The 18,063-nt window shown below is 37.5% G+C and overlaps 1 protein-coding gene across 1 annotated transcript in view; it reads right to left on the reverse strand.

Moving 5' to 3' along the window:
* Window positions 1-9,810: 9,810 nt before the first annotated feature.
* LOC139733546 (uncharacterized) overlaps window positions 9,811-18,063 on the reverse strand; it is a 93,185-nt gene continuing 84,932 nt past the window's right edge. Inside the window, exons 6-9 of the mRNA XM_071644352.1 lie at window positions 14,343-14,525; window positions 12,931-13,110; window positions 12,035-12,103; window positions 9,811-10,334 (exon numbers count right to left, since the gene is read on the reverse strand). Coding sequence (XP_071500453.1) covers window positions 10,227-10,334; window positions 12,035-12,103; window positions 12,931-13,110; window positions 14,343-14,525 — 540 coding nt within the window. The 3' untranslated portion in view covers window positions 9,811-10,226. The remainder of the gene's footprint in view (window positions 10,335-12,034; window positions 12,104-12,930; window positions 13,111-14,342; window positions 14,526-18,063) is intronic.

Consider the following 18,063-nt stretch of genomic DNA (forward strand, 5'->3'; position numbering starts at 1 on the left):
GTACAACTTTGTACAGTTATACTGTTTCTTATAGAAGTGATATAGTGTTCTATAGGGATGTTATTCTACTTTCAAAGGAGTGAGCCCATCCCCGAAGCTGGATCCGAAACTATCAAAATGGAAGGCACCCATGTGACCTTCAAGAAACAGAAAGAGTGTCCACTCAACTGTATCATTACTGTTTGTAAACGCGGCATAGATAAGATGTTCAAATATCATTACAAAATGAAGTATAATATACATTGTAGGCGACAATAGACCGTATCAATGCGGTATCTAAGAGCTGTGAGTTAAAACTGGCACATTTTAAAGCATTATTTGTCTCACCACAACAATATTCATTTTCTGAACACACGGCAGCCATTCATGTCGAAAGACAGTCTAAAGCAGCAATAATGTTATCATATTTTTTTCATGCATATGCGGCTCTATTTCAAACTGTCTTGCAACGAAATTAATCATACCACACTTAAAACAATTATCTGTTCCAAATTTATTTTCATTACTTTTATACGAACATTTGTCCGGGTGTCATTGGAGGACTTTAGTCAGTTATGACTAGAGGGGAGACAATGACAATATTCCCGGTCCTATGTGCCAAACAAATGCTGTTCCGAACTGTTTGCCAAAGATCTTATGTGCAATGTGATACTAGTATATAATCGTTATGTTCTGCCCTCGTTCTTCAACGTCGCCAGCAAGTATTACATTTTTTTCTTTCAATTTTAACACAAAATTCCTCTCTTCAACAATAATTCGAATATCTCTTTTCAGTTGAAGTCACAATACTGTACAAAACCAACAACAACGAAATCACAACAAAGAATATAGAGTCAATAATGAATTTAGTCTGTAATAGATTTCCTACAACGTTTGAGTAAAATAGGCATCGCAATTACATATTTCGTAAAAGAGATTTCTTAGAGTTAATCTACAAAGTTTTACGATGGAGTGAGTACAGGATACATGTTTTCATAGTTACGAGCGTACGTACTGTATTCGGGGACAGCAATGTTTTTCGTAGTAAGTCTACTGGCAGTGCATAATAGGTCTTCATCCGAACAAGTAACTTGCTATTCTTCACAATGTAATAGTTAAGATCGCTGTGTGTGTGTGTATGTGTGTGTGTGTGTGTGTTTGTTTGTCTGTCTCTCTGTCTATGTCTGTGTCGTGTAGAAATACAGAACTTAATTTTGATAGAAATAAATTTAAAAAACACCGGATGGAATGCCGATATTCACCTTTGATAGCATAACAAATCTGGTCGTCCATCCATGTGGTCTATACAAGGTATAATCATGTCATTACTATAATTCAACATATGAAATTCAAAATATTCTGTTCATGAAGCAAAGTAAGAGCAATTACAGAAATACACCATAAAAGACTATGAGACATGAGTCCCATATGAGAAGTATATTACAGATGCCTTTATACATAATCAAAGGGATATCCATTCCTATTCATACAATCATAATCATCACTAACACCATTTACATAAACTACACAAACAACCCAAAACAGCTTACATGTAGTTAATGACATGTTTAAAAATCATAATACCAATTTTTTTTTTCTATATGAGCTGATATAATAAAACAAAGAAATAGCTTGCTATACTTGCTACTCACTCAGAGTGTGCGTTTTGTTACCTTTTTTAGTATACTTGTACTCTTGCTATCTGTATCCTGAAGCCCATAAATCAATATTTTCGACTCAAATACAAAGTATTTAAAAACAAAACATTAGAAAGAGGGAAGAACAAAACAAGTGGAGAAAGCACATGAAACAGAGTTGTTTCTACAAGACTAATCAACAAGGATCATGTTGACTTGATCAGATTGATTAGATTCGAATTGAGTTTGCTGTCCTATAGGAGTGTTACTGCGCCCAATGAGCCCAACCCCGAAGCTGGACCGGTACCACAACAAAATGGAAGGCATCCATGTGGCCTTCAAGAACAGAAAGGGTGTCCACTCAACTGTATCATTAGTTTAAGTTACCGCGGAATAGATAAGATGTCCAAAAATCATTACGACATGAAGTATGATTTACAAAGGGCAACAATCTCACTGGATTCAAGAGGTATCCACGAGATGTGAAATAAAATTGTCACATTGTAATGCAAAATTGTCTCACCAGAACAATGTACACCTTTTGAACACACTATAGCCTTACACATCGAAAGACGGTCTAAAGCAGCAATAGTGTTATCATATTTTTTTCATGATTATGCAGTTCTATTTCAAACTGCCTGAAACCGTCAATATGTCATTTGAGGACTTTTGTCAGGTATGACTAGAGTGTAAACAATTAGACATATTCCCGGTTCTACGTGCCAGAATGATATTGTGCTGAAGCTCCTATGTGCAATATAATACAGCAAAGTGGTGTTATGCCCTCGTTCTTCAACGTCTCCGGCGAGTATTACAAGTTTTATTTTTCTATTTCCTTTTATTAACACGAAATTACTCTCTTCAAGAGTAATTCGAATTTCTCTTTTCAGTTGAAGTTACAATACAACTGTAAAAAAAAAATCATCAAGAGTCAATATGAAATAATTTTGTACAAACTTTCCTACAACTTTGGATTAATATTGGCATCGCAATTACATATTGCGTAAAAGAAATTTCTTACACTTAATCTTAAATACATGTTGATATACCTGCGTACGTACTGTATTCGGGGAAAGCAATGGGTATCTTAATACATCCATAGTGGTCGTCATACAAACAAGTTACTATTCGTCACAATGTTATAGTTAAGAACGTTGTCATTTTTGTGTGTATGTGTGTGTGTGTGTGTGTGTGTGTGTGTGTGTGTGTCAGCATGACAAATCTGGTTGTGCATGGCCCCACATAGGGTATTATCATCTCATTATTACTATTCAACGTATAAAAATCAAAATATTCTGTACATCAACCAATGTAAGAGCATGCAATTACATAGATAGTTCATGAGAGACCACGTACAGTAGAAGTATATTACAGATGTTCACATGCACAATTAAAGTGATATCCATTCCTATTCATACAATTATTATTTCACTGTGAACTACACTAAAATGTAATACAAGATACAAGAGAGCATGATACCATTTTCCCTATATGAGTTGAAAGAACAAAACAAATAAACCGCTTGCTATACATGCTATAATCAGTACTCACTCAGAGAGTGCGTATTGTTATTTTTCAGTATACTATACTACACACAGAGAAATTACGGTTCTAATTTGCACCCTACAGGGTGCATATCGTTGTAACACCAGCGGCTCCATTTAGGGTTCTATTTTTGGGGGTGCTTATTTAGCACCCTATATTTAACACCATATATAGTGCATATTTGCACCCCTCCATTGGGTTCCCTTTCTGCACCCAATAGGGTTCATATCGTTGTAACACCAGCGGCTCCATTTAGGGTTCTATTTTTGGGGGTGCTTATTTAGCACCCTATATTCAACACCATATCTGGTGCATATTTGCACCCCTACATTGGGTTCCCTTTCTGCACCCCATATGGTGAACAAAAATTCAGGTGCAAATTTGCTCCCTTTCTGGTTCATATCGTTGTAACACCAGCGGCTCCATTTAGGGTTCTATTTTGGGGGGTTCTTATTTAGCACCCTATATTCAACACCCTAAAAGGTGCAAATATGGACCTCTATACAGGGTTCCCTTTCTGCACCTCATACCTGCACCCATTATGGTTCATATTGTTATTGTTGTAATTTTGCACCCTATGGGGTGATAAAGTCACCGCAATATAGGATGCAATACAATTTGCACACGTCTCTATATAGGGTTACCTTTCTGCACCCCATATGGTGAAAATTATAACCTTTTTTTAAACCAAAATAATTATATACTGGATGTCTTCACTGACTTCACAAACAATTACCTAATGTCTACTGGATGCCTTCACTGACTTCACAAACAATTACCTAAGGCAACACTCCAGACATGACGCAAAATAGCATGCATAGATTTACACACAGTTTCTCAGTCAATTAAATCCACAATCTTTCGAAAAATGAAGTCAGAGACTTCAATTCAACAACAAATAGAACATAAACATGATGAATACAGTGCATACTTACATATAAATTATTAACATTTTAATATATGTCTAATGGAAGAGGGACAAGTTAACAGCGATTTTCTTTTTCATGGTTTACTTTAAAGTGAACATCAAATATACATTGTATTTCTACAAATTCTAATACGAGATGCATATTTTGTCATAAAAAGGGCAATGTAAATCAAAAATGTATGAAATTTGGTCAGTACATTGAAAAAGAAAAAAATATTTGTTCTTTCCATCAAATGATTACTTTTTCTTCTTTTAAAGGAAGTTACCACATTGACAAAAAGCACTAATTCTTTTTATTTAAAAAATCCCTGAAGCTTGTGCAGAGTAATAGTAAACTATGTGACAAATATCTTTCACATTGTCCTTCTACTTCTAGAATGGATCATAGATATGTACCTTGAATTTACCGGTACATCTTAAGCACCTTTATGTGTAATCAAAAGCACCTTTATGACGCTCTTAGACATTAACAGCGATACGTCAACTCTGATTTCTTGTACACAAGTTATTGCCAAAACAATGAAGGGTATGGCAAAGTTCTGTCATATATATTTGAAACTCACTACTTGTACTGACATATTCCATCTAATTCCAAACTTGAGAGCTAGCGAATGTGCGCCATTAAACAATTAGTATACTTCACATTTTGTTTTTCATATACAATTACACCAATGATAAGAAAGGTGAAAAAAGAATCAAAAAATGAAGAATGCACATCTAAATTTGGTTACTTTTTTATGCACACAGCTAAAGATATGTCCCAGTTATAAATCTTGGGCAGAATAGCACATCTGAAAACACTTTTCATTGCATCAAATTAACATTAACAATTCCACAGAAAATGTAACCTCAGAAAGGGAAAATAAAGTTAACCAATCAGTGGCATGACAAACTGGACATAAAGAGGAAGGAATATGTCTTGTGAGACAAGTTTAAAAACAATTTTTTTTTTGATACATTGTTGTTGTTTTTTCAAGCGATGGAAACAAGAAGCACATTGTACTCAGTAGACCATAAATATAATTACACAATGTATGCAGTTTAGCCCCAACATTCAAAATATTGTAAAGAGCAGTCGATTTTTCACATTCATAAAGCAGGTATTGGTAATGGCACCATCACAAGCATAATGATCAGAAGCAAAATATATTATTATTACTATCATCATCATTATTATTACTATTATTATTATTATTATTATCATTATCATTATTACTACATGTATTACCATCAATATTTTACAGATATTTATGATCATGCATGAGAAATACCTCAAGTGTTGATGTTACAGTCTCACAACTCTTCCAATCATTTTAACACTTAATTTTCACCAAACCTTACACAAATATATCAGCACTTTATACAACCTACTTAAAGAAAGCTTAAAATTATAATCAGAGTTAGAGGGCAAGTCCACCTTCATATAGACCTACATGTGGATTGAGTGAATGCGCAGCAATAAGCCAGTCCGGAGATAACTGACCTTTCATTTTTCTCAGTTGGTTAGGCACTTCACTCAATTCAAAGTGACATAATGCAGCAGCTTGCCCACCATAGCCATTTATGGAACTCATATTCAAACAAAGAATGAACCTAACCAGTGTAGATGAAGTGACCAGTATGGTTCGTCAATCAACACTTAGGGAATCATTTATTTTATTAAGTGCTGTTTTGAATATGTTAACAAACTTTTTTTGTGTGTTAACATTGCCAAATACCAGGCTTGCTGTCAAGTGGATGTACTGGCAGGCAATATTTATAAGGATTCCATGAATAATCCTAGCATTACAGATGCTTATCTCAGTGAAATTAAAAAACCAACCTGTCTCTCGGTACAAATAACCTTTTTCCGCACATGCTCAAACTGGTACCCCGAACTCGCTTATACTATTAGAACACATCAGTAAAAAAAGTGAAAAGCGGACATTCAGTTCAAAAGTTAATAATCTTTAAATCATTTGTGCAGTCGCAGCAGAGTGAGAAGAGTTTATGATGTCACCTGCGTAGAACAATTCAAGGAAAACCTAAAGAGAATTTCACTTTTTTTTTCTTTTAGGTAAAACATGCACATTTCCTCGACAAGTCACTGACGTATGTAAGGGCAATGATAATACATGTAGTTTCTGCCTTCTTAAAGAGTGAAGTCCAGTGTTCTTTTATATGCAAAAAAGTAGATATGATATGTTGAGTTTTCTCAGGTTTTGGAACAAACTCTATTTTTCAATCCTTATATACATAAAGGGTTTGTGAGAAAATCATGCTTCTGTCAAGTGTCACAAAGCTACTCCACTTATGACATTGCATTGCCAGAGATTGCCCAAAATTGACATACATTGTGTGGCTGTCTACTACAAAAAAACAGCAGGCGACTTATTTTTTTTTGTTCCCTACTTAAACAATCAATTCAAAGTGTGCATGTGTTATTGAAGCACTGAGGCTATCGATGGTGAAGAAATATCTAATATATATGAACAATACAAACTAACCCCATCTAGTATGAAATATAATGGAAAGCATAATTTGAGTATTTCATATCCATTAGCAGATTCATATTTTCATCCATAATCCACCCCCCCCCCCCCAAAAAAAAAAAGAAAAAAAGATAAAAGTGAATAGAAGTCAAGTTCTCTTTAGGTTGTGTTTAAATTTGTAATTTGCCAGTTCGTTCTCTTGTATTTTTCTATTATATATTTCTTTAGAGTATTCTTGTAAATATTCAAGCCCAGTGCATTCTAAGAAAGGGAATAACCTGACAACAGTTTAGAAGACAGAATAAATAGTTATCGTTATCTATGAAATTAGACATTTTCACATATATTTTGCAAAAAAAAAAATGCTAATCTTCATTTCATGGAGTGGCTTCATGCTCACCCTAGGCTAAAAACAGGGAGGTGATTACTTTCTGGATTAAAATGGAAAGATGTTTCTAGAGCCGTGGTGTTTAGCAATTCTAATGGGGGGGGGGGATTCAATGTGACCCGTCTCAAATTTTATATGGTTTAAACATACATGACATAGCCTATGACATAGGAGTCTCATTATTATGCCTCTGCCCTGAATGGTGCCGGAGGCATATGTTTTCAGGTTGCCTGTCTGTCTCCCGGTCTGTGCGGATGTATCTACGGAAAAATTGATGGGCTTTCATCAAACCTGTTTCAGGGATACTACATGATGCTGATGATCTTATTGGCTTTTGGACTATATCTGCTAAAAGTCAAAGAAAATTTGAAAATAACGTTTTTGCTACTTCTCTAGTCAGGGAAATCAGTGTACTCGTGTGTACTGGTTGGTTGGCACATTCAGTTGGGTACAGCAAGGTTTCATCCTCTGCTTTCACAGGAAAGCCGACTCCCAACTTTTTGTTCTCGTAGTGAAGGTATATCTGATCCTCTGCTTCAGCAACCTGCAGCTTGGTCTTCATAGCTAATCTCATCTTACGCTGCATAAGTCGAAACTCCTCGAGCTCTAGTTTTTGATGCGTTTCTATAGCACCTGCTTCAGCTGCCAAATAGTATGCCCTTCTGGCCATCACTCTCAGAAGGACTGGCATGGCTTCCACACTGACTCAACGAGGAACCAGGATTGACATCCTGAACATCTTCCATCTCCAGCTCTGGCATCCTATATGGCTCACCAGTCTCTCGAGGTTGACCTGCATCACTCATCCTGAAGACCATTATTGAACTTGATGCATAGTGAACTCGATGATGAATAATCACAGGTCCCTTTGGCCCAGTATGAGACCAAGCTAACACCATGCATCAGCATGGATCAGCAAGGCTCAACCTGTAATTGAATAAAACAAAGTTCAACATACAATCAATATTGGAATATCTACCTGCTAAAGTATGGGATCAAGTAGTTGTACTTCTGAAGTGATTTACCGTTTACATACCTTGTTTGTGTGACTTATTTTATGTCATGTCTACCACATGCAACTTCTCCAGTAGATATTATCTAAATTCACATATCGTGTGTCATTGCTTATGCTCTGTGACTATGGCATTGCTAATTTATAACACACATTCTATTTTCATTGATAGACAACAAGGAGTCAAGGCCAACCTAAATTTTCTGACTTCAATCTTCATACATGTCTTAAATTCTCCTAAATGAACTAGGAACGCTATTTTTCTTCATTAGGCACATCATACATGCCTACATCGTTCTTCGTGTCAACTTCACAGAAACCAATATCCAACTGAGCCTCAACTCGGCTCAAACGTAATAATTCCTATTAACGAATATGATGCGACTACATCCGGTCACCTATTTACGTACGTACCTTGGTAACTGCGTCCAGCAGCCCCATACGCATAGCGTAATTACGCTATGGCTATGCGTATGGGGCTGTTGGTCGTAGTTAGTACCTTGGTTAAGGCTTTCCGTATTACCGTGCACTTTCATTGACTTATTCGCTATGCTTTACTGTATGTACCTGATATGTATGATCGCACTTCTGACATGTTAGTACACATGTACCTCGATACAACTCTTTCGCATCAGTTTTCACCACTCAGCATTCGATTAGCATAATTCACACATATCATCATCGATTACTGTGAAATATTTTCAACGGAATTATAGTACAACTATCTACTCACAACGTTTGGCTCATCAAAAAGATTAATTCATCATCCCAACCTCACGGTCGTCTGTCCATTTCAAACGAGGAACGTCAGTAGTATGCACGTACGTACGTATACCGCGCGACCAACGGCGTGGCGTGCGCATGCGATTTTAGCTTTGCCATTGACCAAGTGCTGAACGGTCCACGCGTGCACGCATAATACGTGTACTCTATGATAACGTCATTGAAATGATATTCTTGATCCCGGTGCGAGAAGAAAAAACAAATGTTTAATTCAAGTAGTAATTTTTTTAGTACAGTATTACTGATGACACTGTTACTCTTTAACAACGTGTAGTTATATTTTCAAATAAAAATATACGATAATATCCAAAAATAGTGTGGCATTTCAAGCAAACACCATTCAACACCCACATGTCAGCTTTCGGGAAAGACTATGGAATGGTTCCAAATTCGAACCCTTAAGACTTGGCTCCCTTTAGGGTTCGGATTTGCACCCCTACACCCATCCCGAACCCTATAAGGTGCCTTTTAGTTAGATTTGCTCGTAGGGTGAAAATATGAACCCTAATAGAACCCTAATTTCTCTGTGTGTAGTACTCTTGCTAACTGTATCCTGTGATGAAAATCATATCAGATTTAGATGTTATTCATTATTTTCGAATCAAATACAAAGTGTTTGCAAACACTATAATGAAGAAGAAAATAATTAAGACAAGTAGAGAAAACGCATGAAATAGATGTCTCTTCAAGACTGGCCAACAAGGTTTGTCATTCAACCATGCATGATGACATCTCAACAAGGTACTATCACGTGTCAGCAGTGTCTACAGCTGGTAGTCTCTGCGTGTTTTTCAACTTTCAGCGGTACATAAGAGTACGTCTCAGTTTAATTAATATAGAGCTCTCACATTTCTGTTGTTAATGTTTTATCTCACTGCGGCTCTCTAAAAACAAAACTGATGTGGGGTTGTTAAGTGCGTAGGTTCCTCATTAGATTTTGTTTTCATGCAATTTCATAGCATAGACACTAATGTCCTTCCTCGTTTTGTTCCCGAATTTTAAATTTTGGTTCAATGTCTTTCTTCTTCGGGACCACCCACCCCCCCCCCCCCCCCCCCTTCATTCGGACTTGGTTTATCATTCTCCAAGACACACCATGGGGCTACTCTAAAAGTAGCTCCATGGACAGATCACGGCAGACCACTTGGTGGAAGATTGCACGCTTCATTGCCTGGAAGGTGGATGGATTGCCCTCTGCAACCTCATCCCTGCTGCCAGGTCCTGGCTGAAAGACGCAGCCTTTTAATAGTGATACCGCATATAGGACAAAAGAGGACATATTAGAAAGACCATAAGTAAGAAGATGATTCCAAAGAACTTTGTGTCTCCTCTTTTTATGATGTTTAGCCTTGGTTTGTTGCCCTCTCCTGCATTGATTTCTTCCTCTTGCACGTGTCCTTTCTTGTCCTGGTCCTCTCAAGAAACCAACTCCTCGAAGAGTAACATAATAGTTATTAATAGTAACTAATAGTATCATGCTTCCTTAGTTGTTTGTCTCAGATTCGTCCGGAGCTGGTAAGTTTTCTTGCCCAGAACCTTGATCTGTTTCTTGGCTGCTCTCGTCTTCTGAGCTGCTGTCATCACTGGGTGTCTGTTGGAGAGTGAGAGGAGAATTTAATAGAAAGACAATTTTCCAAGGTAGGAGAGGATCGGGTGATTTTTGTCTGATCCAAATGAAAGACCCCCCAGTTCGAAATCTTCCAAAAGTAGGCTAAAAACGAATTTCCACATTTTTACTTAATAACAGTGCCAGTACTAAGCTATAAAATTATAACTATTATGTAGCTAATGGTCCAGTAAAACTTTGATATCTCTATTTCAGCTTCGTCAAAAGCCGCAAAATTTTGATATTTGGTAGAGAAACGATAAGTCTTCAACGTAAGGCAAAAACAAAAACAAAATAACGATAAACCCAAAGAACATATTTTTGGTCCATTGAAGAAAATTGTAATCAGTGACATTATGTGGTTTTAGTCAACGCGTGGTTATCGAACCCTTAGGGCGCGTCGACACCGAGCACGGTACGAGCAACGGGCCGGGGTTGTTTGCTATGATGCCCCAAAAGGAACCATGTCTGGTTCAGTTAAAAACGAAAGAAATTCGTAACATTCCTATGACTAAATTATGAACAACAAAATAAACAGTAGAAGATCAATTCTTTAATAAAATTATTTGCGGGGAAGTAATATTTATAACAGAACCAGACATAGTTCCTTTTTGGCACACCATTGCAAAAACCCGGCCCGTTGCCCGTACCGTGCTCGGTGTAAACGGGCCTTCATCCTTGCCATTGGCGTTCATTCAATAAAAAGTATTGTGGCAACATCCGAACAAGTTTATCGCCAGAGCACTTATGTACTGCATTTTACTCGAATATGCGATGTTGCATAATTGTCGCTCGAAACAATCGATCCTTGACGACGTATGCTTCCAACAAATTCTAAAATTAAAGTTAGTATCATCGTTTGCGGGAATCTGACAGCACCTCAGACATTAGATGGCTAACTTCATCTTCACCATGTCCAGGCAGCAACGTACGCCGCAAGCTCGCGAAGGGTGAATTGTTTGCGCGACGACATGGAAGGCGCGTTGGTATCAATACTTCCCGATAGCCTGCAATGCCTAGGTCTTACCCGAAAACAGAGATGAGTTGTTAAAAACAAATCATCAAGCATTAGGCCTACTTTTGAGACATTTTTCACACCCAAACCCCTAATGTGCATTTTTTTTTCTTTCACTTCATATCAAATTACTTATCATGTTGGAATTCAAAGCATTTCTTTAAGTTCAGGTGGTTTTTGTTTGTTTTGTTTTGGTTTGTTTGTTGTTGTTGTTTGTTTGTTTTTGTTTTTTTTGTCGCTAAAATTACCGGCATAACCTCGGAATTAAATATCTATGTATCAATATGTGATACTACTAAAAGACCCTATCGTATAAGATCAAAGTGTAAAGCACATTGCTGATGTCCTTTAACTTGTTTCTACATTCTTCGCAGCAGATTAATTCTACCTCCATCTTGTTTCTCCTCACTGTTCACTATTACGTACTGCTGAATATGTTTGAACTGGATTAAGATAAGACTTCATACTCTTGAAAGAATTTCCCATAGTAAATCTCTTCGCTGTTCTTCTTGTGACTTTTTCTCTGCTTCAACCCAGATGTCCCACTAAGGTAATGCTAGGCCACCAATAACTACACTTCATGAATATCGCATATATGAATATTGATAATCTCATAATTGAGAGAACAAAAGAATGAGAAAAGGGAAAACGCTAATAACAAAATATATACCTGTATGCCTCCTTGATTATCACTCAGGAAAGATCTTAATGGCTTGAAATTGATGGTGATGCACTCCACCTGTAACATGATGAGGATAATCAAAAGGACACATCGTTCTCACTATTAACCGATTCTTATTTCTCTGAAAGAAATGGATTCATAGCAACATAGCTTGTGTCATATTGGTTGGGTTTCCTTGTTAATAAGGAATGGCACAACCACCTCCACTGCAGAAAATATCATTTGTCATTTCAACAGTTTTCTTGTCAAAAGACCTGGTTCAAAGTACGGCTACATTAGTTACGTTCAGACAAAAGACCTTAACCTCGAGGATAGGAAACCTCGATGTTAACCTTGTAGTAAGGGAACGTGAAGACGTAATCGTAGTTAGCTAACCTCGAGGTTAGCTCGATGTTAAGAGCCAAGAGAAATCTTATGGATAGCGCTCTAACCACGAGTGCCGGGGATGCCGGCTGTCTGGACACAAAAATCAACGCACTCAAAGGGGCAGGAATTTAACGTCGTAGTGTGGACGCACGTCGAAGTTAACTTCTAGTTTAGGGCTTGTCATCTGAACGTAATTATTGTCGGATGGGCAATGATAGAATATAAAGTGATTTATAATGATGATGCTTCAAATAATTGTGATGTTTTTATTTTGAATTTTCCTGTCTGATTAATATCACTGTGCCAGACAAAATATTATCTGAAAACATCATTGCCCCCTCAACGGCTTCACTTTATGCAATAGATTGTAATACCACCTCCAAGACAGTTGTGATATACTCCCCTCCCCTCCCCTCCCCTCCCCTCCCCTCCCCTCCCCTCCCCTCCCCTCCCCTCCCCTTCCCTCCCCTCCCTCACATTGAACGAAAAGTGAGCAGATTAAAATAACTGATTCTTACTTTACAGCGAGAAGCCTGTGAGGAAATTGTCGTGAAGAATGTCCTTGGCAGTGTCACCCTGTTAAGATAGGCATATGTAAGATTGGGCAGACGACACAGAAATTCAGCTAAGTTTGCTGCTCCTGACTCTGAGACTAAGCTGGTGTCCAGTTCGGAAGGTTTCACGGAAAATTCGCTGATCTGTAAAAGAAATAAAAACAAAAACAAGAAACTACAAACGAGGCTGTGGCGACTGGTATGCCTCCGCAATATCGCATGGTTCTCCAAATAGGTCTAAATAACATCTTGGCAATTTGAGACGGTAATTGACTGGCAAAAAAAGAAAATGAAATGAAATGACATGACAAGACTGTCACGAATGTTTTGAGAGTTTACTTTCCTTGACCTAGGTCTCATTTGTGTTTCTTTTTTTTTCAATGAAATGAAATGACATGTTATAAAAATATATATATATATGTTTGTTCTTACACAAATTCAAAACGGTCAATGTATTACAAAAAATGCATACTTTATATGAAACTAATAATTATTCAAAATAATTGCGTTAATGAAAAAGAGGGACCTACGTAAAAAAAAAAGCTTGTATAAATGAGAGCCACTCAGTACATTGAACTGATATTACAATTTCATTGGATGGATACATTGGTTTTAAGATCAACTTGTTGGGAATACGTTTCAGCATTTTAATCCTCCGTACCTGACATTTGACTGCATGACATCAAAATTCCCCAGAAAATCATTGACAGGCAGTATTATATAGATCGATTCTGAGAGGCGTTTTGTGTATCATAGCCCTCTATCAGCACGGGCAGCGCCATTATTGCGGTGTTCACGCCTGCCCCGTGGGCGGAAGGGGGGGGGGGGGGCTGGGGGGTAGGCGGGGACACCGCAGCGAGACCTTATGGCTGCGCCGTGTAACCGCAACTTGTCTGCTGCCCTCAACGAACCCGAATCGGTCTATACGTAATGTACTATGTTTCATGAGGATACCTTGCACCATTTCTGAAGTATGGAGAAAAAAAAATATTTTCACTTGAGTTTCCACCTTTAACCTCATGATCCCTGGTAATACATGTAAACACTAAGTTTAATACTAAGAAAAATTAATACATTCAGGCATTGTTTAGATACTGGGGAAAGTTGAATTCTAAGACTTTGACCTTAACCTTTGACCTTTAACCTTGAGCAAAATTTGACAAGCAAAACTTCGTCCACTCATACACATACCATGCAAAGTTTCATTAGCATGCCTCAAATGATTATCAAGTTAGGCCGTCCACAAATTAAGTTGAGTTAAGTTTAAAGTTAACAAGTTGCTCAATCAGTTACCGTTGTAGTCTACATGTTTAAAGCATACTACACTTCCAACAGCAAATGACACATTACATAATGCACACCAAAAGATTACATACCTGGCATGATGATGCAGAGGTGACGGCTGTTGAGAGGAAACCATCAGGCAAGTAGGGACATATCAGACTGAAGCTCGAAAGACGTGGCATATCAAATACCCATTTGGCCAAGTCATCTCCCATCGAGGACTGATATTGGGAATCGTCCTGAATGCTCATAAACATCAAGTCCAGATCTTGAATCTGCAGAGGAGGTGAGTCAAAACATTGATAAAAAGGTGACAAATAATTATAATAATATGATAATGGCGAGAATGCAAAATGAACATATGTAGAGCTTGCTTCCAAAGCGTTAAATATATCATTATCAATGGATTTAGTGCCTTTAGGAAGCAAGCTCGTCATAATATGAAGAAACCAACATTAACCAAGACAAATTTAGAAGCCTGAATTATGTTTTATACATGTATTCCTCGCAATGATCAACGATCCACTCCAGCAGACACCTTAGAAGAGCATGGGAAATGCGTAGATGACGTGACCATTGCTGAGAATAAGAAATTCAACTCTGCAAGTGTTGTCCCGGACACGCTCAAAGAACTCAGCAAGTGGTGTGCCGAAGCGGAGATGAAACTCAACCCTTCAAAACGTAAAGTGATTTTGCGTGTCACGTTTACCAAAACACCACTCCCACCCCTCAAGCTTAAGCTGAACGACAATGTATTGGAAGAAAATGATAAACAAGGTCCTTGGTGTTCCTATTCAAAGTAATCTTCGTTAGGATTTGCATGTCGACGTCATTGTCAAGCGAGCTGCAAGGAAGCTCTACGTACTCCGCGTTATGCAACGATACAGGGCGCCATCTGAAGACCTACTAACCATCTTCACTAGCTACATCAGACCAGTCCTCGAGTATTTTGTACCGGTGTTCTACTCATCCATAACAATACTATTAACTAATAAACAAAGTAACGCCATCGAAATGGCTCAAAAAGGGCGCTCCATATAATCTTGGGTAATAGGTATGAATCATAATATGTAAAGGAGGCCTGTGTGATGTGCAATATCACTTCACTCTGTGATAGAAGAGATCAGTTGTGTCTGAGGTTCGCTGCCTCACTCTACTCTCTATGCGAGATTTCCAGACTGGTTCCCGCCGACACAGAGCAGCTACAGAGCCCTAAGTCATAGCAACAAACTCAGGGAGATCAAGTGCCCGAATGAACGTTACAGGAGCAGTGTAAATGCCTTAATTAACAAGTAAATTCAGCTTGAGATTGGTTGTTTTAAAGTTTTCAAGTGGTACTTGTATTGTACAGGTAATTGTATTATTGTTCTGTGTTCATATTATAACTCACACTAAAGGTATATAATTCAGAGACATTTGAATATTTTTTTCAGATTGATAAGTTGCAGGTTGATAAGGTTGAATACTAAAAGAATTTCATATGATTTTTTATTTTACAATTACCGTAATGTGATAAATTTTCAATATAACACAATGTGAAGACTAAATATCAATTATTATGCAACATATCTTTCGGTTATTGTATACCAGTGAGTGTGATAATTTCTGATAATTTTATGCCTTGAATCAAATCTAAGCTGAAACTTGTTTGTTTCAGTTCTTAATACGTTTTTGTATATCCTGATTACACCTCCTTTTTGCCACTTCCTAAACCTTTCTCTCTCCCACCCTCCCCCCCCCCCCCTCACTCACCCACTCACTTTCTTTTTATCTCTCCCTCTCTCTCTCTCTCTTTTCTCCAGTTACATACTATGTTCTACAACCTAGACGGGCATTACGTGCATTATATAAAATGACTAAAATATCATATGAATTTGATTTCGCGTGAGTTGAAGAGGCTCTATTTTTTTTTGTAAGACTCTAGAATTATTATCAAGCATTCTAAAAATCACAATCTCCAATGCAATCATTTCTCCACATGTATTACGTCTTAATCAAAGTATGTCGTGATTGGGGTGGCCGGATCAGATAACGTAGAAATATTTTATATGCAATGTCAAATGTTTGGGAAAAGGGTCACGGTGGCCGAGGCACCCACATACAGTTGGATTTGTGTGTGTGTGTGTGTGTGTGTGTGTGTGTGTGTGTGTGTGTGTGTGTGTGTTTCCTTTGGCATGCCATGGTGACCTTAATTTGGGGGTGGGGCAGCTGAAAGTTGAACGGGACGTCGCTTGACTAATTGTCTGACCAATAGTCTGAGAAAGTCATTTATACCAAAATTTGAGATACAAGGTCTTGTCGCCCCAGCGACGATATGTGACCGTGCACCTCAAAACGAACATAAAGTCGCACACACTGATTTTGCGTGAGGACTGAAAATAAGTGAAATGGGTCAACCTATCCGAACTTGACTTTTTCATATTTTCTGAAAGAGCGGGTCTTCTTTTACATTATGCTAAAATTTGGTATCATAAAACGGGCAGGAAAGTCTGTTTTTTTAGCAGTTTATCTCTAACATTTGTGGTAGAATAATGTGATTAGGTGTGTCTTTAGAATCCCTTTTTCATTTCTGAAAAACCTTGTCCACACTCTTCACGTTCAACTCTAATAACTTTTGAAAGGATAGTGCTACTGCTTTGAAAGTTGGCATTAATTATGGACAGAATGTGTTAATGAGGCATACTTAATTTCAGTTTAATCTGATAATCCTTTCATTGTTGTTACTCTGGTGGTTTACTTCCTGTTTTTTTTTGTCCCATTCATCGCACAGCCTGCACGGTTTGGTAAAGATTAAGCGCTTGAATAGACACTGTACTTCAGAGCCTCTTTTCTCAGTTCCCACTTTTCCTGAGTTTGTGTTTTCTTCCCAATATCTAGATAGGTTAGGAGAGTCCGTTTGATTTGAGTTATACATCATTTTAAAGCTTAAAGTCTGCTCTTTCAGAATATGGTCTTAACTAAAAATTCATGTCTGGCGACTTTTTGTTTGTTTTGAGGTGCAGGGTCACATATGGTACTGTGATGTATTTTTCATATAATATAATCCGATTTATAAATGCGGGATGGATGCTTATTCTTCAGTAATCACAAACTTTTCGCATATTTCTAACGACATTTTATGATAAATGGTTACATATGATTATATTCATCTTATTAATGTTATTGCAATTTGGATTATAGTGTAAACGAATTGTAAAGAAATATTCTCAGCGTAATAATTAAAGATATGTAATTCGGAAGTTTGTTTCAGGTGTCAATTTAGTTTTGAAACACTTCTCCCTACTTTTCTCTCTCCCCGTCTCCCTCTTTTCCTTTCTCTCTCTCCCTTCTTCCCCCCCCCCTCTCTCTCTCTCTCCCTCTCTCTCTCCCTACTAGTATCTCCCTCTCCACACACACTCTCTCTTCTCCCCAGCTTCACACTTGGTCTTGCAGCTTTCATGGTCATTTTACGTGCATTATGTGCAACGAGCAAAATGAGTTTAAGCATCTGATTTCATTATTGGCGTAGGTTTGATTTGATTTGTTTAATCTTTTGTATGTTTTTGTTATCTAGTATAATAATTTGGAATAGATACACATGTGGATATACATGACATGGTCATTATTAATGATAAAAAATTTCTTTCATTGTGCAATATTTAACCCTGATATTTTTTTTTGTGTGTGTCTTTTTCTTTTGTATGTATCTTTTTTTTTCCTTTTACCTCAATGTTCTCACACTCACTCTCGTAAAATGTCTGCAATTCAGCCTGCGGGCTGCTATGGATGTTGTCCAATAAAAACATATTTGTTTTCATCATTATCTATGTACAT

Source organism: Diadema antillarum, unplaced genomic scaffold, assembly GCF_040938485.1.
Source record: "Diadema antillarum isolate AM-2024a unplaced genomic scaffold, OU_Dant_1.0 seq00000481_RagTag, whole genome shotgun sequence".
In the NCBI taxonomy this organism is placed as follows: Eukaryota; Metazoa; Echinodermata; class Echinoidea; order Diadematoida; family Diadematidae; genus Diadema; species Diadema antillarum.